This window comes from Pleurodeles waltl, chromosome 2_2 (assembly GCF_031143425.1).
Source record: "Pleurodeles waltl isolate 20211129_DDA chromosome 2_2, aPleWal1.hap1.20221129, whole genome shotgun sequence".
Lineage (NCBI taxonomy): Eukaryota > Metazoa > Chordata > Amphibia > Caudata > Salamandridae > Pleurodeles > Pleurodeles waltl.
Window position 1 is genome coordinate 990226226 of NC_090439.1, and position 25113 is coordinate 990251338.

General features: G+C 45.1%; 1 protein-coding gene across 2 annotated transcripts in view; it reads right to left on the reverse strand.

Annotated features, from left to right (window-relative positions):
* Window positions 1–25113, reverse strand: part of ANXA13 (annexin A13) — a 126263-nt gene that overhangs the window by 11961 nt on the left and 89189 nt on the right. For both annotated transcript variants that reach the window (XM_069220713.1, XM_069220712.1), the window contains exons 4-7: window positions 9718–9888; window positions 6024–6057; window positions 5849–5928; window positions 366–434 (exon numbers count right to left, since the gene is read on the reverse strand). In XM_069220713.1, the coding sequence (XP_069076814.1) occupies window positions 366–434; window positions 5849–5928; window positions 6024–6057; window positions 9718–9888 (354 nt within the window). The remainder of the gene's footprint in view (window positions 1–365; window positions 435–5848; window positions 5929–6023; window positions 6058–9717; window positions 9889–25113) is intronic.

Here is a 25113-nt window from a genome sequence, read left to right on the forward strand (position 1 = left end):
AGCAAAGGTTTTTTCCCATTCTGTGTCAATGGGAAAATGTGTTCGTGCATATGGCCCCAAACCCGCAGCAACGTCCTTTTAATGGGATTCCACTTGCCTGGTCTTAAGAAGCATGTGTTTGACTTTCTGAAAGATGTACACGTCTCATCACGGGATTTAATGGGGCAGCTGTGAAGCAGAGGGTGCGAGAGATGAGGCAGGGTTTGGGTCAGCGAACAAATTCATCGTCTAAAAAAGGAGGGTCTCACATTTTGCAAAAATTGCACTTGAACTATAAAGACTACTGTGAAAACACATTTTTTGTGAAACAGTGGTTGAAGTGTTGAGATGCACAATTCGTTTTATTTGAACCCATGTATACTTACTTCATACAATTCCTTGGCGTCTTTTCCAGCCAGATCTTCGTTTATTTCAAGACCTTCGTCTCGGTTAGCCTGCGAGAGAGAGAGAGAGGCTGTAAATATGTTGAATATCAAACGCACACAATTGAAGGAAACCAAGAACATTTTAACATTTGCTGGACCGGTGCAGATCTGTCACAAATGCGGCCTCTGCTGCCACCTGCTGTCCACTTCAATTCAAAATAAGATTTTTTTTTTTCGTCCTACCTGTGCATCACAGGAGACAAAACTTCCCAGGACACAATAAGTAATTCCGTCTGCTTTTGGCGCCCGGGGCACCTCTGAAAGGAGGAGGAGATGCTTTGGGGGTCCCTTCTGTAATTTGGATCGCACCAGAATAAAATATGCACTGGTGCCATCTCAAAACAGCATTTTCATATTTGTTTAGAAGATGGCCCCTTGCAAAGAAAGGAATGCCTTTACAGACGTGGGTGCCAACGCAACAAGCAATCAGGAGCCCACTGATAGTTCTCTACATGTGAAGTGTTGTACATTACATTGATTTTCTAGTAAATAATTGGGTACAGGTGCTTTTAGTCGGGTATGGTGAGGTCTCTGTCGGATTTTGTACATGCACAAACACCAAACGCACACAAACTCATACCATTTCTCTGTTTTGAAAGTCTTCAAAAATGCTAGTAAGTTTACAAAGTACTGTGTTTTCCCTCACTTAGTACTATGGACGTCATTTAGGGGTCGCAGATGCGAGCCCTGGCTTGCCTTTGCTACCCCTGGCACTGCCTTTGAGACCCTAGGCCTTAGAGGGGGAAAATTCAGTGCCAGGAACACAGTAGAAGCTGGTCCTCAGGGACGTCAGTTGGGGCTCCACTCTCTATGTTTTCTGTACATTTTCTATCACACTAATTGTGATTAGGAATATATCCTTCCATGGCAGCTGAGGTAAGTAAAAAATGCTATTAAATGTATGCTGTGTACATGATTGCGGGTGAGAGTGTGTTTATGTGAGAGTGTATGTAAGTGTGAATTTTTGTGTGTGTGTAAGTATGTGTGTGAGTGAAAGTGGCAGTCAAAGGGCCATGCTTAGTACCCCTACCACCTGCATTCCTCTTCCTTTCCAACTGCCCCTAAGCCCCTCTCATGCACCCTGCTCCTGTATAATATATTTTTTAATTATATATCAGCGTCATTGTCAGAAAATCTAAAGCTCACACCCCAATATTACTGACCAAGCTACGGCCCTGCTACCGAGACCAGAAAGCCCCACCGTAGGCAGTGCTATCATTCGTGGCACCCTCTGGCAGAGGAATATCCGCCCTTTCTTCCAGGAGCTCTGCTATGAAAGATGGACTGGTGGTTTGAAAGCTTCACTAGGCCTATCAATGCTGCACTGTGACAGAACATTGTATCTGCCTAACCAGGCGCGCTGTGCCGGGTGCATAAAATAAAGTATGCGTGATCACAGAGTGGGACAATGCTCTCAATAAGTAATTTTGGGGTTAGAGTTCATACATTGCACCCTTCCACCTGTTGTCTGCACTCTACATGTGTGTACTGTTCATGTCACATGCTGTATGGAATGTGGGTGCGGGGGTTCTGAAGTCCATGGTGCTTCATAGAACCATGCATGTTTCTTGGGCATCCTCGTCATATGAGCACTTGTTCATTATGTCTTGTGTTGTAACACTTGTTCAACCGAACAGTTAATAGGTGCTGGAAGTAGGGGTACAAGTTGGAGTTCAGAAGGTGAATGAGCATTAAAGATACCTTTGAATGATGTTCTTATATTGTCACATTTGCTATGTGTTCAAAAACATGGGCCAAGTGTCAAGCTATGTCTTCTGACATATTACTGCTCATTCTTTTATGATTGAGACTGGTGTTTACTTTTCTTTCTCAGACTGCAAAGTGAAGATTTGGTGAAGTGAACTATCTAACAATCTTGCTGGGGGTGCCAGGCATGTAAGAGGAAAAGCTGTAGGAGGGCAGTCTTTTTCTAGCACACAACAACATTTAAATACCTGTAAAAGAAATGTAGGGATATTTCAAAACTTATCAGTAGTTATGAAAAACACATAAGAAGCATATTTTTTGTAATTCTGAAGTGTGATGGAAACAAAGGTTTTAATACGATCAAAACAAATCAAGACCCTTTGATTGGTGATGTACAAATGATAAATATTTGCTGGAACCCAATTTCCACACATTGTCATTTGTGCGTTCTATAGTTTTATCAGTAAAACTGCATGTCAGTATGAATCTTGTTGCCGTTTCAATAGAAAATGGGCTGACTGTAAATGACAGTGCGCATCCTCACCAGGCTTGAAAAATATATTTGTGCCAGTGTGCTCTAAAATGCACTACCATCTGTGTACCACACCATTACCACTCTCCTGCTGAATAAGTTTGCTAATGTTTCTTTTTCGCGATGCATGCATTTTTCATAATCTCTATGACTTTAGTGATGTGTCATTGATGGCAGCATCACTGGAACAGATTGTGTTCACAAAGCATGAACCAAAGTATTAAGTTTATCAGGTTACCTTGTTTCCATCCAATAAAAATCGATTGCAACAAGTACTAAAGGTAGCTATGTATCAAGTTATTCTACAGTTTACTGTTTCTACCAAGAAGTTGTCAATAAGGATTTCTGGGAACCTTATTTGCATAGGCCTTAACATGTTGATTTTGTCTGTGTCCTGGGGCTGTCGATGGTTAGTGGGCAGAAGCTGAGGTGGGCAGAAGTTGAGGTGGGTACAGATCACCATTTGTGTTCCTAGGCATCAGGTTACATAGTATTGTATTGTATTGTAACATTTGTGTAGCACTTTACACCCCTGGAGTGGCCCTGAAGTACTAATGTACTTCGGCGGGATGATCACGAAATCCCATTTGCATAGCAGCAATAGTGAGATCAAGCAGTCAGGGCTCAGTGCATCGAAGTTCAAGTCTGGGTGTCCTTGACATCTTTGAGAGGCATCCACTGTCTGATATTTTAAGTGGGCTGAGACACCAGGCAGGATGCTACTCTGTATTAAATATGCTACAATATGCCTGCCTTTTGTCTTTGACGTTTGGTGAAAGTTAAGACTGGGTTTTAAAGCGGTTGGGTGAGGATATGGAAAACAGACCAAAGAAACAAATTCAAATCTTACCACTCAAAATGATCTATGGTCCCACCCAAATCAATGGCTTCAGAGTGCCAGGGTCTCGGTGTCTAGGTAACAGACCTACTGAAGATCCGGAGGTTAGAGGTTAGGCCACTGAACAATGGTCTCTCAAAGTCAATATTTTCAATGGAAATTGATGGCGTAAGAAACTGTATCTTAAAACTGGTTGGTCTGAATGTTCTGTTTACTAGGATTCCTGATGTACCGGGCGCCCATAGAGCTCTCTAGATCACAGCTGCGGGGTAAACTACTATTTAGTGTTAAGATCCCACAGCAATTTCAATATTAAATAACTCAGTTACAATAAGCGCTAGAAGGAACATTCCAATGTTCCAAGGATTCCTGAATCAGGGAAACCAGCCACCTGCATAAGGACACTGCCGTAATCCTGAGGGTGAAGAGGAAATCCCTCAGTGAACCCTTCTTGCTTGTAGGGACAGATATAGACTTCCACAGTGTTTGCACTGGTGAGCTTTCTGCAAGCCATCAACCCCCATATGTGCAGGAGTTGTTGAGCGAGTCTAACCAGGTGGGCTGCCAGGTCATCCTGACTCCTGGCTGTCTCATTTCTTAAGCTGGCTTCAGTGCGCTGGGCCTTTCTTTTGGATCTTCCTGGTGGAGGGCATGCCCTTCTACGCACTAGTAAGTACAACGTCTCCAAGTTTCAAACTACAGCAGTGCAGTTTTCTTCCACATCACAGGCTTGTTCCCAGGGTTCAGGGGGGAGAGGGATCACAGAGTGCTGGTGCTGGTTGGCACCCTGATGTACTGGGGCCGCAGAGTCTCCTCTTGAGTCCAGACAAATTCCATGGTACGGTCAGTCGAGGGAGAGTGGCGGGAAACCAGGGCAAGCCATACTCGCTGTATTTTTACATTTTAAATAATCCTGTTTTGATATTGTGTGTCTTCTTCGGTTTTATTCTTTCTTGTATTTTTTTGTAGTATTACGAATCTGACACCACACAACTAAAGAGACACACACGGCCTTTGAGAGTCTCTCCTTTTGTCAGCAACGCTCCAGCTCTAGGAGAAGGGGGGCTCACATATCTTTTGTGCAGGGTCTGGCAAGAAAAGGGCTGTATCTCCACACAGCCCCCAGCTAGTCTCCAGAAATACTTCACCAGGGACAGCAGCATACAGAGTCAGGCACGCAAGGGGGATAAAGGCAGCCTGAAAGCGAATCAGTGTTCTCTTCAACCACTCCAGATGTTCTCCACGGGACACAAGTTATCCTACATGTGGTTTCACAATCAAGCAACACATGAGTAACGTGCCACATACACATCCTATTGAACACACCCCAGTTACAAAAAGATGGTGGCATTTAAGGGCCCTTCAGTAGCCATGAGTAGCTAGTAGGCCCACTCAAGTAGGTGTGGGAATGCACTTTGAGTCCATGAGAGAGGAGACATCAGACAGACACCCCACTTCACAATGCCACAAACGTTGGACAGTAGAACCCATAATGTATAGCCTGTATTACTCATGTTTGTTTGGGGTGCCACATCCAACATGATGTGTGTACAGTGCACCATGGAAGTGGGCTGCCTGCCTCCAGGGGAATAAATTCTGTTCAGCAGCCTCTCTACTATTTACTAAAGTATACAAAGAAGTGATGGATTGAATGCTTGAATTAATCTCAGCCACTGGTAGTTACTCAGGCCATATCCAAGTCCATCATTATTTTGCACAATATGCCACCTCTGTTTAAATCCAGCTATATGCAAATCAGTCTTGACCCTGCTCCAGTGGTAACAGTCCAGCCCAAACCACCAAGCGAGGCCCTTCGTGAACTAGAACAATATTTCATTTACAATTCGAAGAGAAAAATATCTGCATATCTTCAGCATTGACAGCACATAGTGACTGACTGCAAACAAATGGGCGCCTCCTAAGGTGCGCTTCTATTATTTCAAACCTATCTGTGTAAATCATTAAGGAACATTCCCAAACTATACAGGATCGTAATGACTTGGACCACACTACGTGCAATTCATTTTGATTCAAATGCCAATCTGAAAACAAATGTGTTAGTGGTATCTCCCCAAAAATTAAAAAAAGAATAAAAAAAAGCTCAGTACTTATGGAGAACAAAGAGTGCAACTAGAGTTTTGCTTGCCCAGCGCACTTTTCCGTAATAGGGTTTATTGATCTCTAGGGTTAATTTTGGATTTTCACCATTTCACAATTATTGGTATATCTGGAGAAAATAGACCACAGTGGAACCATATAATACAGCAATGATATTACACTAAATGACAATATCACAGAGTTAAAGTGCACGAAAAGTGAGGTTTTCCTGCCTGTGTGCTCATTTACCTGGAGCAGGGCGATGAGTATGCTTCTGAATGAACCACTTGTGTCACTTTTCACATCTGATTCCAAATCCCTTTCAAATACTGTGGAAAGAAGGATAGCAAATATGTAACTCTGTAAACAACCAACCTAATGGCTTCTTAGGAAAACTTAACACATTAAAAGCTATGCTACTTACAGCGTTTGTATGCTTGCTTAATGGCAACAATTTGCTGAAAAACAAAATAAGAAGGTTAGCACCATCACCTCAATGTTTGAGAGTTAGAGTGCAGTGTAAAGCAGGTGATCTTAGTATTTCTTTTATTTCTGGTGGAAAGTTGGTGTTGAGCGAAATCTGTTGGCACTAATTACAATGGGTGGAAGTTCATTAGGGCGAATACCGACAGTTCTTAGGTCAGTAGCATAGCACAGACCTTCATAAAGCACATATTTGAAGATCCTGAAGAAATGCTAGCAGAAGAAAGGGATTGCCCCTAAAAACAGACTAAGGCACCAAACATTTATTTACCTTTTGTCTCATGCATCACTTTCGACTGTCTCAAGATTAGGAGGGTATTTTGAAGGTAATGGTTGCATCCATCTTCAGACAGTAGAGATCGACTTAATATGGCAGCATGTTAATAAGGCTTCCCTAGGGTACAAAAACCCTTGTATACGTTATTTGGTATCCTCCCTCCAAAATTTGCTCTTAGGAGACATTTGGAGAAACCAGCTTCCACAGCCTCATTTTAAAGGAGATGGTTGTGGAACAGCCAAAGCTGATCTCACGTTATAAACATCACCAGCTCGTAGAGAAGTAACAGATGTGTGGATGATTCTACCCACCTAAGTTTATAAATATAAATATAGGCTTGTTAGACTCAGAATGTGATTGTTTCTAATACTGTGTTTTCGTTTTGACTGGAGAAACGGTGAGGAACATTTATGAAGCCACATAAAGTCCTCACGGGAGGAAAGATTTTTACATATATTGTGTATTTACCAGGATTTGACTGGATTTCAAAGACAAATATTGAGACAATCGTTCACCCATCTGAAAATCAGGAACCGCTCAGATGCAGGCATAGTATGTGTTAGTGGTGCAGAGCCCCAATTATGTGGGTGTTTTTTAAATTTATGGGTTTGGTTTTCTGTGAACTTTTAAACTGCTGATATTAGTTGCTGTTGTGTTTGTATAAGATCCATCGTTGGATAAACCTGTCTGTGCGATTAATCAATATATTGCTTTTGTAAGTTTAGGTTCATGGCTGGTTAATTGCTTTTTATTGTTCTCTATTAGAAGGTTTATTTTTAGATTGCAATGATTTCAATTAATTGTGCAATAAACTTTATGATTGCTAGAAAGATATCTTTACCATCGGTGAAGATTACTAATTGGTTGGACCTCTTAATCTTTGGGGTTTTGGGAACATTCTTGCTTCTGGTTTACGCCATTAAAAGACCCCGAGAGAAGGCTTTGGGAGTTGACTTGAAGGGCCAAGAGGTAGGAATCAGAGAGTGGTTGAATCAGCTTCTACTCTGAGCCTCTTTACATAATGGAGGAGCAGGAGTTTACATCTTTTGGGATTTTTTTGCATACATTCTTAACTTCTTGTTACAAGAAACACACATTTGTGTTCTTTGTTACTTATGTGAGAACTTTGGAATGTATAGAGTTCTACTGAGGAAATTGGAATGGCTCGGGTACAACAATGGTTGGCACAGGAATTCTAGTCCAACTTTATGACCCCTGCACTGCTTCTGGGACCCTCGGCATCCAATGCGGAAACATTTGTGCCAAAACAGTGCCTGCTGGCATTACCAGCGTCAGGCACCAGCCTCCTGTTTTTTATTATTACAATAATAGCGAATACTAATCTACCATTCACTATTAATGTCATGAAAAAGTGGAGTAGCAGGATCTGAAACGGAACCTTCACAGCATCTTAGGTAAGTAAATTAAAATACTTTTCCGTATATGTTATGTTAGTGCACGTGTGTGAGGGAGAATTTGGGTGATAGAGTGTGAGTATATATGAGCATGTATGTTACAGTGTGGGATAGTGTGTGTCTGAGTGAGTGAGAAAGTATAGGTGAGTGAGTAAGGACGAGCAAATGAATGAGTCAGGGTGAGAGCGAGTGCATGTATTGTGATGTCATGAGGGTTAGGGTCATGTGACATCACTTCTGGTGACATCATTTAGGTCAAAGTGTGTATGATGTCATTTCCTCTACCTTTGGCATTGTGGTGAATCAACGCCCATGGTGACAATTAATAGATAATTGGTTATTCTGGGTAAAAGTGTGATTGGAGTCCTATAGAAAAGGTTCTATCTTGATTATGAGTGACCTAGAGGGCTAGACATATTGGAGAGATTATGATTATTTTATATTTTGCTAATGTCATTCTGCTTCCACAATCCCAATACTTCCATTTGAGCGACTGTAAATATTGCGATTTGAGATGATGAACGGCATTTCTTCACTTCTGAAGTGGAAGAATATGTTGATCAAGGTTATGGAAGTGGAATCAGCAAGTAAGAGGTTTGAGGAGAGAACTGACACATCAGACTTGATGGAATAGTGATACTCTTACCCGTCATCCTGGAGGTACCCCAACGAGTGTGAAATAATGTTAGTGGAACCATTCATGAGTGATTGACTTTGGGAAAAGTCTGATAATTTTAACAATATTGAACGGGCAGGTGTTGAGAAGCACAATGTTCATTTGGCCATGGAATGGCCTCTTATATGAGGTTTTATAAAAGAAAAATAAATATATTCGTGTACCTTGGCCCTCCAGGCTACATCTACTTTAGAAAAGTAATGGACCATGTCTTGGGCTAGTATGATTCAGTTGAGCGTCCACATCATAGACATAAAAGTTGGAACAGTGATAGTGATTTTTGTTGTAAGACGGTGTAACCTACCCACAGTGCAATCTGAAACCACCCAGGAACTCAGCTGATGTCCTGGGGCAGTAAGCAGGATTCTGGCCTCTGCACATTACGGAATGTTTTCGCGGCATGCCACACAGAACCTTTTAAAGCCCTGTGACGTGGACACACTTGTGTTAAGGACAAGAGGACATTTCCAAGCATGGTGGCTCCTACTAGTATAGCTATAGGTAATGTTTCTCTTGCACTTCCTATAGCTCATGCTAGGTTCCGCAGAGTACATCCAGTAGTGCATAGAGCGCCAGAACAGTTTTGAACACTGAGGCATGGTCAGTGCTACATTATTCCAAAAAAAAAACAGCTGGTGTAGAGGCCAAGTGAGGGCAGCGGAGTGTGACAAAGGGCTTAAAATGGTCAACTTGATCGGGTAGTGGGATTGTCTAATGGTTACCTTTGCACCAGACCTTCTAGCGCCTCCTAGCGCAGAGGCCCACTTGCACTAGTCATGCCAGTGCCCTGAAGTAGTGAGCAGTGCAAGTTGTTCACATTATTGCGGTTAACATGAGTCTCAAATATATGTGCAAGAGGTCTTAGTGGAGGTATTCCGATGTCAGGAGGGTTAAGGTCATGTGACATCACTTCAGGTGACATCATTAAGGTCAAAGGGTGTATGATGCCATTTCTGCTACCTCTGGATATTCAGGAAAAAATAAGATTCACATGATTGTTGCCAATCCAGATACAGTTGTGTGAGGGGGGAGATGCGGCCTCATGGTCACTATGAAAAAGACATTCGTTTATATTTTCATTACTTACGTCATGCCTGTGTCAATGTTTATTATTAAAACAAAAAGTAAACATAGACAAATCTGTATCTAATATTACAATTAATCCATGCATTGAATGCACATTTCAGATGAAATACATATGTGGACAAAGCAATACGTTTACTGCAATCACTGGCAGAGGCTCTACCAAGAAGACCCGAGGACTTACCTGGTTGGCCCTCGTGCACAAAATCTGGACGAGTAGGGATTCGTTCGTTCCCGCCCCTTTCATGGCTTTCCGAAGCTCGCGGGCATCGTACTCACATGGACGGTCCAGCAGCGCCAGGGCAGTCTTCTCGAAGTTCCCATTGAGCTCACTTTTCAGGACGCTTTCCAGATCCTGCAAGATATTTACAGACCTTCCGTAAACATACTGAAAAATCAGAGTTCAGGAGGGACTGAGCATCGGGACCTATCATTCACTTTTCTTTCAATGAAAATGAATAGCAATGACCAAAGGATGAAGGCGAGACGGAGAATAGGAAAGACAAAGCAAAGCATAAGGGAACAAGAGAAACCAACGTTGCACACAATCGGTGTGATGGAGACAGCCAGCTGTGCTAGACGAGTGTGAGTTTACTTTTACAACTCACATATCTTTCATTTACACTCATAAATTGGTTTGCTCACACGTCATAAAGTATGCGATATATACAATGTGAGAGTAAGTCTGTTTCCGTGGAGTGGGTGTTCGAGGGCGGCACTGGCAGGGGGATTTAGTGATCTCCCACAAAAGCGTTCACACAGTTTTCCAAGATATGGTCCAACTCTGTTGAAGATTTACTTCTTTCAAAGGAAGGAGTACATTGCTATTCAGAGTGGGCTTGTGCAGCAACATGGGGTTCTTCACAGGAAAATAATCATTAGGATGAAAAAAGTAAGCATTTGATGATTGACTTTTGCTAAGCATTTACACATTCTTAAATGTACACAAAGTACAATTATTCAAATGCGTATATATGTGTTTACTGTTGGAATTAATTCAGAATTATCAACAAGCATTGGCAAAGCCAAAAGGCTCACCTATACAAGTGCGATTGGCTTTGGCATTGTGTTTTTGCCATGTTGTACATCAGTGTGCCTGCTCAAAGTTAGTGGAGTGTAGTAGAGTGGAGTGGAGTGGGGGAGTGACGTGTTGTAGAATGGAGTAGGGGGAGTACAGTGTAGAGTTGAGGGAAGGAGAGTTGAGTTCAATGGTTCAGTGACAGAGAGTGTCATGGAGTGGTGTGGCATGAGGTGGAATAGAGGAGTGGCTAGAAGTGGATTGAGTGTTAGATTAGAGTAGAGTAGGGTGGGTTGTATTGGAAGAGAGTGGGATGGATTGGTGTGGGGTGAATTGAAATGGGGTGGGGTGGATTGGATTGGGGTGATTAGACTGGATTGGGGTGGGTGCATTGGACTGAAGTGATAGGCTTAGGGTGGGTGGATTGGGGTGCTTTTGAGTGGGGTAAATTGGAGTGTGGTGGATTAGACAGGGGTGGATTGGACTGGAGTTTATGGATTGAGTGGGGTGGGGTGGAGTTGAGTGGAGTAGGCTGGATGGATTGGAGTGGGGTGGATTGAACTGGGGTGGGTTGGATTATATTGCGGTAGAGTGGGTGGATTAAAGTAGAGTCGAGTGGGTGGATTGGAGTGGGGTGGATTGGAGGTAGGTTGACTTGACTGAATTGGGGTGGGGTGGACTGGACTGGCGTGGACCGGATTGCAGAGGGATGGATTGGATTAGGGTGGGCTGGATTGGGGTGGATTGCACTGAGGTGGGGTGTATTGGAATACAGTGAGTTGGACTGGAGTGGGGTAAACTGGACTGGAGTAGGGTGGATTGGTTGGAGAGGGGTGGATTGGGCTGGAGCAGACTGGATTGGGATGGAATTGAGTGGAGTGGAATGGGGGTGTGGTGGGGTGGATTGTATAGGAGTGGACAGAATTGGGATGATTGGATTGGGATGGGGTGGATTGGATTGAGGTGGATGAGATTGGGACAGGGTGGATTGAACTGGGTTGGATTGGGGTGGTTTGGATTTGAATGGATTTTTTTGTAGTGAGGTGGATTGAACTGGAAGTGAGTACAGTGGATTGGACTGAAGTGGGTTGGATTGGATTGGAATGTGGTGGATTGGACTGGAGTGAGGTGGATTGGATGGAGTGGGGTGGATTGGATTGGGTGGATTGAATTGGGTGGATTTGATTGGTATGTGTGAATTAGATTGGTGTGGGTGGGTTAGATTGGGGTGGGTTGGGTTAAGGTGGTTTGGAGTGGATCGTGGTGGATTGGACAGGAGTGGGATGAATTGGAGTGGGGTGGATTGGATTGGAGTGGGGTGGACGATTGTGGTGTGGGGTGCACTGGTTTGGACTGGGGTGGATTAGGGTGAACTGGAATTGACTGGGGAGGATTAAGGTAGATTGGATTGGAGTGGGATGGACTGGAGTGAGGTGTGTGGATTTAAATGGTGGTGGACTGGGTTAGGTTTGATTGGAGTGGGTTGGAGTGTGAGTGAGGTGGGTTGGATTGCAATGGATTGGATTGGAGTGGGGTAGATTGTACTGGAATGAGGTGTATTGGAGTGGGATGTGTTGGATTGGAGTGGGCTGGTTTGGACTATGGCGGGGTGGGTTGGACTGGAGTGGGTTGGATTGTGGTGGATTGGAGTGGGGTAGATTGGACTGGAGTGGGGTAGACTGGATAGGGCTAGAGTGAGGTGGTTTGGATTGGATGGATTGGTGTGGGGTTGATTGTGGTGGATTGGAGTGGGGTGAATTGGGATGGAGTAAAGTAGATTGTTTTGATTTGGAGTGGGCAGATTGTTTTGGATTGAGTTTGGCAGATTATTTTGGACTGGAGTGAGCAGATTGACCTGGATTGGAGTGGGGCAGATTGGAGTGGGGTGGGTTGGGGTGAGGTGGAGTGGGGTGGATTGATGGGAGGTGGACTGGCTTGGAATGCGGAGGATTTGATTGGAGTGGGGTGAATTGTATTGGAGTGGGGCGGATTGTTTTGGATTGTAGTGGGTCAGATTCTTTTGGATTGTAGTGGAACAGATTGTGTTTGATTGGAGTGGGGCAGATTGTTTAGGATTGGACTGGTGCAGATTGTTTTTTATTAGAGTGAGCAGATTCTATGAATTGATGTGGTGCAGATTGGAGTGGGGTAGATTGTTTTAGATTGGAGTGGGACAGACAGTTTTGGATTGGAGTGGGTAAGATTGTTTTGGATTGGATTGGGACAGATTGTTTTGGACTGGGGTGTGGGAAATTGTTTGGGCCAGATTGTTTTAGACTGGTATGGGATTGTTTCACATTGGAGTGGGGGCAGGAATGGAGTGAGTTGGATTGAATTGAGTGGGGTGGATTTGATTGTGGTGGGGTGTAATAGATTGATGTGGAGTGGGGTGGATTAGGGTGGTGTATTGGTTTGGAATGGGTTGGGTTAAAGTGAACCGGATTGGATTGAAGAGGATTAGGGTGGATTGGATTGGAGTGGGATGAACTGGAGTTAGGTGCGTGGATTGGAATGGGGTGGACTGGGTTAGTTTGGATTGGGGTGGGTTTGATTGGAGTGAGGTGGGTTTGATTGGAATGGGTTGGATTGGAGTGGGGTCAGTTGCACTGGAATAGTGTGTATTGGAGTGGCTTGTATTGGATTGGAGTGGAGTGGGTTGGATTGTGGTGAGGTGGATTGGACTGGAGTGGGGTTCAGGTGGATTGGTGTGGGGTTGATTGTGATGGATTGGAGTGGGACAGACTGGAGTGGGGCAGGTTGTTTTGGATTGGAGTGTGGAAGATTATTTTGGACTGGAGAGGGGCAGATTGATCTGGATTAGAGAGGGGCAGATTGGAGTGTGGTGGGTTGGGTTGGGGTGGAGTGGGGTGGATTGGGGGAATGTGGACTGGATTGGAGTGAGGAGGATTTGATTGGAGTGGGGCAAATTGGATTGGAGTGCGGCAGATTGTTTTGGATTGGAGTGGGGCAGATTGTTTTGGATTGGAGGGGGCATACTCGAATGGGACAGATTGAGTTTGATTTGAGTGGGGCACATTGTTTTGGATTGGAGTGGGATAGATTGTTTTTTATTGGAGTGGGGCAGATTGTTTTGGATTGATGTGGTGCAGATTGGAATGTGGCAGGTTGTTTTGGATTGGAGTGGGGCAGATAGTTTTGGAATGGGGTGGCACAGATTGTTTTTCATTGGAGTGGCTCAGATTGTTTTTGGATTGGGGCAGATTTGAGTGGGGCAGATTGTTTTGGATTGAATTGAGGAGGATTCTTTTGCATTGGAACAGGGCAGGAATGGACTGAGATGGATTGGATTGAGTGGGGTGGATTGGATTGTGTTGGAGTTTATTAGATTGGTGTGGAGGGCGGTGGATGGATTGGTGTGGAGTGGGGTAGATTGGATTGGAGTAGGGTGGATTAACATGGTATGGGGTGCAGTGGTTTGGAGTAATTTGGATTAAGGTGAACTGAACTGGACTGGGGAGGATTAAGGTGGATTGGATTGGAGTAGGATGGACTGGAGTTAGGTACATAGAATGGAATGGGAATGACTCGGTTAGTCTTGACTGGGGTGGGTTGGATTGGTGTGGATTGGGGTGGATTGTTGTGGGGTGGATTGTTGTGCATTGGTGTGGAGTGAATTGAGATGGAGTGTGGCAGACTGTTTTGGATTGGAGTGGGCCAGATTGTTTTGCACTGGAGTGTGGCAGATTATTTAGGACTGGAGTAGGGCTAATTGATCTGGATTGGAGTGGGGCAGATTGGAATAGGGTGGGGCAGAGTTGGGTGGACCTGGGTGAGGTGGCCTGGATTGGAGTGGGGTGGATTTGATTGGAGTGGGGTGGATTGGATTGGAGTGGGCAGATAGTTCTGGATTGGAGTGGGGCAGATTGTTTTGGATTGGAGGGGGCAGATTGTTTTTTATTGAAGTGGGGCAAATTGTTCTGGATTGATGTGGTGAAGATTGGAGGGGTAGGTTGTTTTGAAGTAGAGTGGGGCAGATTGTTTTGGATTGGAGTGGGACAGATTGGAATGGGGCAGATTGTTTTAGATTGGAGTGGGACAGATTGTTTTTGGATTAGGGTGTGGCATATTGTTTTGAATTGGGGTGAGGCAGATTGGTTTGGATTGGAGTGGGGTGGATTATTTTGTATTGGAGTGGGGCAGGAATGGACTGAGGTGGATTGGATGGAATGGGGTGGATTGGATTGTGGTGGGTGGATTACATGTGTGTGGAGTGTGGTGGATTGGATTGATGTGGAATGGGGTGGATTGGAGTGGGGTGGATTAAGGTAGTGGGGTGTATAGGACTGGCGTGGAGTTGATTAAGGTGAACTGGATTGGACGAGTGTGGATTAAGGGAGATTGGAGTGGGGTGGACTGGAGTGAAGTGGGTTGATTGGAATCCGGTGGACTGTGTTAGTTTGAATTGGGGTGGGCTGAATTGGAGTGAGGTGGATTGGATTGGGGTGGGTTGAATTGAAGTGAGGTGGGTTGGATTAAAATGGTTTAGATTGAAGTAGGGTGGGTTGAACTGTACTGGGGTGAGTTTGACCAGAGTGGAATGGATTGTGGTGGATTAAAGTTGGGTAGATTGGATTGGGGTGGATTATATTAGTGTGGATTTAGGTGGATTGGTGTGGGGTGGATTGGAGTGGGGTGAATTGAGATGGAGTAGGTTGCATTGGGATGGATTGGGTGGATTAGATTGGGGTGAGGTGGACTAGATTGGAGAGGGTGGTCTGGAGTGGGATGCACTGGAATGGGGCATATTGTTTTGGACTGGAGTGGGGCAGATTGTTTTGTATTGGAGTGTGGCAGATTGTTTTGAATTAATGTGGGGAATATTGGAGTGGGGGAGATTGTTTTGGATTGGGGTGTGGCAGATTGTTTAGGATTGAGTTGGACTGGAGTAGGTTGGGTTGTGGTCGACTAGAGTGGGATAGATTGGATTGGATTGGAGTGGGGTAGATTGGATTGGGGTGGACTGGGGTAAATTGGATTGGTTTGGATTGATGTGGGGTGGACTGGAGTGTGGTGATTTGGGATGGAGCTGGGCAGACTGTTTTGGAATGGAGTGGAGTGGACTGATTGGGGTGAGGTGGACTAGATTTGAGTGGATGGTGTGGAGTGGGGCTAACTGGAGGGGGCAGAGGTTTTTCAACTGGAGTGGGGCAGATTGTTGTTTCTTTAAAAAAAAAAAAAGATATTATTACAATTTTTTAATAAAACAATAACATAAACGCAAAGGTGATTTTACTTAAATTGTTGTTTCCCCCTCCCTCCCCTCATGCTTCAGATTTTCTAAAAGTAATTCACAGTTGGCAGGTCTCAATAGGGTTAGTTGTTACAGTCCTCGCTCGCAGAGCATTAGGATTCCTGTGTGGCGTTTGAGTCTGTGTCTGAGTCCGTTGTGGTCCTGTATGCTTCTTCGGTGGATGCATTTGGTGTTTTTAGTTTTTCCAGAATTGATTCCCATTGGGATGCGTCATCTCTGGGCCTGAGCTCATGTAGTGTCTCACGAAGCAGTGTCGTTCCTTCTGCTTCTGCCCACTTCTCTAATGAGTTTTGCCATCTGGATATTTGTGGGCCAGTTGGGGATTTCCAGTTTGTGGTTATTTCCCGTCTCGCCAGGATCAGAGCTAGGTCTATAAACTTGTTGGAAATTTTAAGAGCCGTCGGACGTGGAAAGTCCCCCAGTAGAGCCACTGCTGGGGATTTATTTAATGATCTATCAGTGCAGGCTGAAGTTTTTGCAAAAATCTCTTCCCACAATGCGTTAAGTTGGGGGCAGCTCCAGAGCATATGTATGAGGCTAGCTGCAGGTTCCGCACATCTGGGACAACTTGTGGAGTTTGTACTGTAGATTTTGGAGATCATGTGTTGGGTCATGTAGGCCCTGTGAAAAATGTATAGGTTTATTAATTTGAACCTGGCATTTCTGGATACTGAATAGATATGAGAGGTGATCTGATCCATTGCGTTTCATCCCAAGTGATGTCTAAGACCGATTGCCATTTGGATTTAAGTTTTGCTAGGGGTAGGCGTGTGCTAGCTTGTAGCGCTTTGTAGATTCCAGATACTACACCTTTTAGATCTCCAATTGAGCAAATGGTATTGCAGCTATTATGAGTGGGGGGTTCAAGGTTTCCAGTTCTCCAAGTTTTTTCGGCGATTTTAATGATGGCGTTGTGGGTAATGAATAAACCGGGGGGGAGGTCATATTGTGTTTGTAGCTCAGTGTAGGTGAGGAGTTTCCCTCCTCCGTATAGGTCTCCTAGTTTAGTAATATTATGTGATATCAGTTTGTTGAGACCTGGGATATTTTGCTTCCCTGAGATATGGATCAGGCAGGGCAGTGGAGCTTCTGGGGCGTAAGGAGTGTTAATGCTGGAGCGGTTCAGATGTTGGTACCAACAGTGTCTAGCAGACTCCCATTCTATCGGGAGCAGTTGCTTGGATTTCCGGGGGTTCAGTAGTATGCCCAATATCCTGTCTATGGGGCAGTTTAAGGGAAGGCGTAGTTCGGCTTTAATTGGAGGGTTGCACGATAATTTTGCGACCCATTGTAGTTGTCCTGCCCAGTAGTATATCTCCATATCAGGGGCGGCTAGGCCACCCTCAGCTGTAGGTCTCTGGAGTGACCGTAGTGCCAAATGAAATTTGTGGACATGGACTCTATCTCTTTAAATATTGCTTTCGGGATTATGAGTGGGATGGTTGAAAAATAGTACAACAGTCTGGGTAGCACTATCATTTTAAGAAGAGCAATTCTACCTGTGACTGTTAGTGGCAGTGTTTCCCAGAAGCGCATACTGGTTCTAATCACTCTGAGTGCTCCTTTTATGTTTCCTTCTAGTAGGTCATTTACTGAGTGGTAAATCTTTACTGCTAGGTATTTGAATGTGTTAGGTGACCAGGGAAGGCCTCTTGTATCATTTGATTCTGGGGTTTCTTTGTGCAGTGGGAAGATGGTGGATTTCCTCCAATTAATCCGAAGTCCGGAGGCAGTTCTGTAACTATCCATCATTCTCATGGCCCCAGGTAGGTCTGTTTCTAAGTTTTGTAGGAAGAGTAACATGTCATCCGCGTATAATGCGATGTGGTGGGACCAGTTATTTATTGGGATGCCCTTATAGTAGAGGCCGGTTCTTGCCATTTGCGCTAGGGGTTCTATTGCGATTGCAAAAAGAAGGGGGGATAATGGACATCCTTGTCTTGTGCCCCTGCCAACCTGAAATGAAGGAGATATGTAATTGCCTGTTCTTACTCTTGCAGTAGGGTTAGTATATAGTAGTTTGGTCCACCTTACAAATCCTTTGCCCAGCCCCAACTTTAGCATAGCTTGTTCCAGATAGTCCCATCTTAAGCTGTCAAATGCCTTCTCCATGTCGACCGAGATGATCGCCGCTTGTGGTAAGTTCAGGGGCAAGGACTGGAGTATTGATATGAGGCGTCTAATGTTTTGGGATGTGCTGCGTTTGGGTATGAAACCCGATTGGTCTTGATGTATCAATGAGGGCATGTGGGGGAGTAATCTGTCAGCTAGGATCCGGCTTAATATTTTGTAGTCTATGTTGAGCATTGATAGGGGGCGGTAAGAGCGAACATCTGTGGCGGGTCTATCTGGTTTCAGCAGGGGAATCATAGTAGCTACGTTGGTGGATTGGGGGAGGGTGTTACTATTCCACGCCTCTGCATATAATGCCCAAAGGTGGGGCGCTAGCAGGTCTTGGTACTGGTGATAAAATTCTAGTGGAAGCCCGTCTGCTTTGGATTGCAGATTTTATTTCCGCGATCGATATAGGCGTCGCTAGAGTTGAACTTTCTTCTGTTGTCAGGTTGGGGGTGGTGAGAGCCTCTAATTCATGCAACTGGGTAGGGGTCAGTGTTACGGTGGGGGGACATATGAAAGTGCATAGTACTCTTGGAAGACAGAATTAATTTCTTTTTGGGTGTAGACGTGTGTGCCCTGTAAGTTTTCGACTTCGACTATGACGGTTTGTTTTTTAGGGGGTTGCGCGAGCCAGGCTAGTAAAGCACTAGCTTTGTCCCCTTCTGAGTGTAGTCTGGTTAAGTGTTGTTTATAATCGAAGCGAGCAAGTGTATTAACAGCCACGTGAATTTTCGTCCTGGTTGCCACTATTGTAGGGTGTAAGCTAGGTTGTGAGGGGCGCCTTCTTTCTAGGTCTCTAAGAGAGTCTTCCAGTTGAAGAAGTTCTGCTTCTATTGATTTTCGGGCACCTATATTTTCAGCAATGCACTTTCCCCGGATTACTGTTTTAAAAGTTTCCCATTCAATGGACCTGGTAGATGCCGTTCCCTCGTTGTGTTTAAAAAAATCCCCAATAGCTGTATGTAATGTATGTTTAAACGATTCGTCTTCGAGCATTTCCGCTCTGAGGCGCCAGGTTGGGATTGTCGGTCTCTCTCTGCCCCAGGATAGTGAAGCTATCAGGGGGTTATGATTAGATATCGTTCGGCTAAGATATTCCGCTGCCACCATGTCGCTCTGTAGTTCAGGGGATGCCAGGATGGAGTTGAGTCTAACATGTAGATCGTGTATAGGTGAGTAGTGTGAGTAGTCCCTAGAGTGTGGGTTAAGTGTTCTCCAACAATCTATTAATTGCCAGTGTTGTTGCCATTCTATGAACTGCTTCACCGTTTTCAGCGATTGGGATTGTGACACTGGGGGGTGCGATCTATCCAGAGTGTTACTAGCAATGCAGTTAAAGTCCCCTCCAATTATATTTATGCCTGCCAAAAGAGGACCTATTTCTAGTGATAATCTGTTGAGGAATTTACCATGGTCATGGTTTGGGGCGTATACGCCTCCTATTGTCACTTCTCTACCACCTAATCTTCCACTTGTCATCACGTATCTTCCCTCTTTATCAATTACCTTGCGGAGTATTTGAAAAGGGACCCCGGGACGGATCCACATAAGTACCCCCCTAGCATAGGCTGAGTTGTTAGTGGCAGTTATTTGGCCTCTCCATCTTTTGCTGAGGGCTTTAACTTCCTGCTCTATCAGATGAGTTTCTTATAGTAGGGCTATGTGTATCCCCCTTCGTTTAAGATAGTTGTGGACTTTGTATCGTTTGGACATGTTATTTAGGCTTCTTACATTCCAGGTTATTATTTTATACTGTGTAGTCATTATCTTGGTTAATCTTGGCTGTGTTGACAGGGTTACTCGCGGGCTCTGCGATGCGTGAGGTTATGCTTATCGACCTATATTTAGTTTGCGTTCTGCCTTCTAAAGTGATTGTGTTTGCATGAATTGTCTCATTCCCAACTCTAACTTGAACTTTCCCCAACTCCCTCTCCCCAGGACCGGATAACAAAACTTTCCCCGTCCAAACCATACAACTTATCTTATTTCCTATTGGAGGAGGGAGGCGCGTCAGGGCCAAGAGCATACACCATGGGCCGTTCCAGGGACCCGGCTGAGGCATATCTGCTGCCCGTGGATGAGTATTCGGGGTTTACTATTCCCTAGTGGTTGCCTAGTGGGCTCACCTCTGCATGGGGTTGTGTATAGGAGGTGATCGCTTGGTAAATTGGGTGATCGCTGTCAGGTTCTTGGGGGGTTAGATGAGTTCTTCTGCCGTTCTGGGGGTCACTTTTGGTAGATTAGTGCAAGTGTCTTGCGATGAGATCGATAGACTCCCGCATCTCGAGTCATGGTCTGAGGCATCACCTGAGGTTTGCGAGTGATGTGAGGCTCCTCTGTTCAAGGCCGCTGCTGCATCTACTGCTTCGCGCATACCTTGTAGTGATTGGTGTCTGGAGGGTGCAGTTTCTAGTGCCCTTTTAGCGGATCTACCATGTTTCCTGCCAGGTGCGCGGGAGGATCTACTCAGTGCGCCTAGGGATGTAAAGTTTAAGGTTTCTAGCCAGTCGCCTACCAGCTGTGGGGTTGAGAAAAAGTGCGTCTTGCCCTCATGTTCAACTCTCAGTTTAGCTGGGAAGAGCATTGCATATTTGATGCCTTTCTCACTTAGAGTTCGTTTATGGTTATTGTAGGAAGCTCTCTGAGTTTGAGTTTCTTTGGTGAAGTCGGGGAATATCATAATACGCTGGTTGTTTAGTATGATTTCCCCTTTAATACGAGTTTGCGAAAGGATATAGTCCCTGTCCTTAAAGTGCAGTAGTTTTGCTACTATCGGGTGGGGTCTGGACCCCGGTGGGGGGGTCTGCCGGGGACTCAGTGGGCTCTTTCGATCGTGAAGAATGCTGAGAAGTCTTCTGGTGGGACTGTGTCTTTGAGCCAATTTTCTAGGAATGTTTCCATATTTGCTGCTGAGAGTGCCATACCTTCCGGTATTCCGGTTAGTCTCAGGTTGCTCCTGCGGGAGCGATTTTCCGCATCCTCAGCTCTGGTTTCCAGAGTTTTGATTCTGGACATTATCTCAGATGTCTCTATGGTCAATGTCTTTTGTGTGGACATCACCACATTTAATGTTTTTTCTGTGGCCCCCACTCTTTCTGTGAGTTTTCGATGATCGACTCGCAGCAGTGATAAGTCCACCGTTAGATTGTCTATTTTTTGTTCAAGAACTTCGCGGGATTCCCTTATGGCTTGTAGGACTGTATCCAGGGTTGTTTCTTGTTGAGTTGATGTACTCTGGGAGGCCGAGTGGGGAGGTTGTCAGGGCATCTTGTCTGTCGCTGTTCTTCTTGGTCTTGACCATCACGTTTTTGGGCTTGCCCATTTTGATAGTTTTATTGTATGTTGGTAGATGTGAAGGTGTCTATTTGCAGCAGTTTGGGATATGGCGTCCGATTATGGTCTTCGGAGGGCTCACCTTGGGTAAGTCGTTACTTTACGTCAGTTAGGTAATTAGGGTTTTAAGCGAGGGGGTTAGCTGTTCATGCAGCCTTCATCGCGGCGGGGCCACCCACTGGGGATCTGGTGGACAAGGTAAGTTGCAGTCGGTACGCAATTCTCTCCCTTTGCTCCTGGTTCGACCGGGGTAATTAGGTGAGTGCGCGGCTGGGTCGGCTTAAGTTAATGTTTCTAGTTCTAATGTTGGGACCCGGTCGCTTCCGTGGAGTCTAAGATTAGTGTTTCTGGGGTGGCCCCCCCAGAGGGGTTTTTTATGCTTCTGGGTAGTGATTGGATCATTGATTACTCACTGCGCTTGAATTGGTTGAGTGCTCCCCCATTTTCATTGCCATCTCTTCGATCTCCGGGAGGTTAGTTGCTCGGGTTCTCCGGCTCCGGGCTGTGACCCCGTTCTTAGCCGTGGATGGACCTCGCCTGCTCATGCAGGTCCCCGTCGTGGCTGCAAGCCACGCCAGGATGAGGGCCCCCGGTGGGCGCCGCCGTCTCCAGGTGCATATTCTGCCTTGGATTTTCGGACCACCGGGCTCTGCGCCCTCACCCGATACGTTCACGCTGCTGCTCCTCGCCTCTCGCTTAGTGTGGCTGTAGGAGTCGCCGCTCCCCCACTGCTTCAGTTTGAGGTATCGTGCTGTCGAGATCGCGTCTCCGGGTCAGAGAACTTTGTTATTTCTACAATGTGGGGCCTGGTTCCCCACACAGCCGCCATCTTTGTTTTCTGGAGCTCCGGAGCTCGATCGTATTTTCTTCTTTCTTACTTGATCGGGAGTGTCGCTAATGCTCCGGGTTCTGCTCGGGGGTCCGCCGATGTTGGGATCGCATTTGATTGAGTTATTTGGGCTTATTTATGGCTAGGTTTCGTTCCCGGTCCCGTTCTCGGCCCCGGAGAGCCGCTCTACACATGCAGCTTCATCGGCTGCTGGCCACGCCCCACTGCAGATTGTTGTTTATTTGAGTGCCGCAAATTGTTTTGGATTGATGTGGGGCATATTGGAGTGGGGTAGGTTGTTTTGGATTGGAGTGGGGCAGATTGATTTGAGGCAGATTGTTTTGGATTGGAGTAGAAGAGATTGTTTTGGATTGGGGTGTGGCAGATTCTTTTGGATTGGAGTGGGGAGGATTTGGGTGTGGCAGATTATTTTGAATTTAGTGGGGCAGACTATTTTGGATTGGAGTGGGGTAGATTGTTTTGGATTGGAGTGGGGCAGATTGTTTGAGCTAGGAGTGGAGTAGATTGTTTTTGATTGCAGTGGGGGAAGATTGGTTTGGGGCAAATGGTTTTGGATTGCAACAGGGCAGACTGGAGTGGGGTATATTTTCATGGATTGGAGTGGGGTACTTTGTTTTGGATTAGAATGGAGCAGATTGTTTTGGATTGGAGTGGTGAGATTGTTTGGAATGGAGTGTGGCAGATGTTTTGGATGGGAGTGTGGCAGATTGTTTTGGATTGCAGTGGGGCAGATAGGTTTGGATTGGAGTGAGGTAGATCGGAGTGGGGCAGATTGTTTTGGATTGTACTGGAACAGATTGGAGTGGGGCAGATTGTTTTGAATTGTAGTGAGGCAGATTTTCCGGATTGTAGCGGGGCAGACTGGGGTGGGTCGGATTGTTTTGGAGTGGAGTGGGGCAGATTGTTTTGGATTGAAGCAAGGCAGACTGTTTTGGATTAGAGCGGCCCAGATCAGATTGGGGCAGATTGTTTTAGATTGGAGTGTGGTAAATTATTTTGGATTGTAGTGGGGCAGATCGGAATGTGGCAGATGAGAGTGGGGCAGATTGGAGTGGGGTAGTTTGGAGTGTGTTGGGTTGAGGTGTGGCAAAGTGGTTTAAGGTGGGTCAGGGTGAGGTGGACTGGATTGGAGTGGGGTGGATTGGATTGGAGCGGGGCGGATTGCAGGCAGTCGATTCTTTTGGATTGGAGTGGTGCAGATTGTTTTGGATTGGAGTGGGGCAGATTGATTCGGATTGGAGTGGGGCACATTATTTTGCATTGGAGTGGGGCAGATTGAAGTGAGGCCGATTGTTTTGGATTGGAGAGGGTCAGACTGTTTTGGATTGGAGTGCAGCAGGTTGGCCTGGGGCAGTGTGTTTTGGTTTTTAGGGAGTCAGATTGTTTTGGATTGGGGTGGGGCAGATTGCTGTGGATTGAAGTAGGGCAGATTGTTTGAGATTGCTGTATTGGAGTGGAGCACATTGGTTTGGACTGAAGTGGGCCAGATTAGAGGGGGTGGGTTTGGAGGATTGGAGTGTGGTGGATTGGCATGGAGTGAGGTGGGTTGTATTTGACTGGAGTGTAGCAGATTGGACTGGAGTGGGGTTTATTGGAGTGGGGAAAATAATTTTGGATTGGAGTGGGGCAGATTATTTTGGATTGGAAAAGGGTAGATTGAAGTGTGGCAGATTGTGTGGGATTGGAGTGAGGCAGATTATTTCGGATTGCGATGGGGCAGATTGTTGTGTTTTTGGAGTGAGGCAGATTTTTTGCATCGCTGTACTAGAGTGGGGCAGAATATTTTAGAATGGATTCGGGCACATTGGTTTGGATTGGAGTAGGGCAGATTAGAGTCTGTGGGTTGGGAGGTTTGGAGTGTGGTGAATTGGAGTGGATTGGGATGAGTGTTTTGAATTGGAGTAGGGCAGCTTGGATTGTAATGGGTTGGACTGGGGTGTACTGCACGATTATGTTTTAAAGCATAGTTTAAAAAAAAAAGACACATTAGAAAATTATACATAAGAAAAAACACAAGTTGCTTTGTAATCTTTCGAAAAATATAATAGTCATCTTTTAAGAACAGCCCCCACAAGCAAAAACAAAACAAAAACATGAGTGCAAAATGAGAAAAGAAGATTTGGCAATATAATACAAAAGGTAAACAGTAGAAAATAAAAGTGCAATTTTGTTTGTCCGGATGAGCATGTTTTTGCCAGTCACGTGGCTTCTGTTTGCAAGGCACAAGAAGTTAAAAAGAATAAAATAGTACTTCAATTACATCAGGAGCAGCAGACAGGCACTGATTAAGGTGCATCTGTCAGTACTTGGTCCCTGCGCTGTGGACAGGAACGGAATCGATGAAATGCCAGCCGTCACCAATTACAAGGCTGTAAAGAAGAGTGCCATGCAATCCACCAAATTATAAGCAACAGGTGGTCTTCAAGCCCTTTTCTATCTACAACAGCATCTAGCAAGCGATATGCATGAACATGCTACCGCAGTCTCGACCCTAAAAAGGCATAAATATATAGCAAACAGAGATGCAAACCTACAAGTTCAGATTTACAATTTTTTCTAGAAACCAGGCACAATATTTGGTGCAAGTAATTGGTATGAACCTAAAATGGATCTATAATTACAATGATACTTAATCATTTTCTGAATGTTGAATAACCTTTGTGGTCACACTGAATTCTCTTTCTTAGATAACCTAGTGCAGTCACATTGTTTTGTTCCTAAAGCAGTGTACTCAAATTTTAGTTTGGGCCGGAAAGGCCAAGAGGACTGAGATGTGCACTGGCAATGTTCATGAAAACACAAAAATCATGTTTTCATGAACACAGCAAAATTAACTGTTAAATAATGAGAATTGTGGCTAGAGGCTCAGGGCAGTATGTGGCAGGTAACAGGTGACAGGCCTGTGCCCTGATGCCCCTGTTGATGAGCTGCCACTGGTTTTGAGAAAGTGAGTGTCATCATGCTTGGACATCAGATAATGATATCCTGA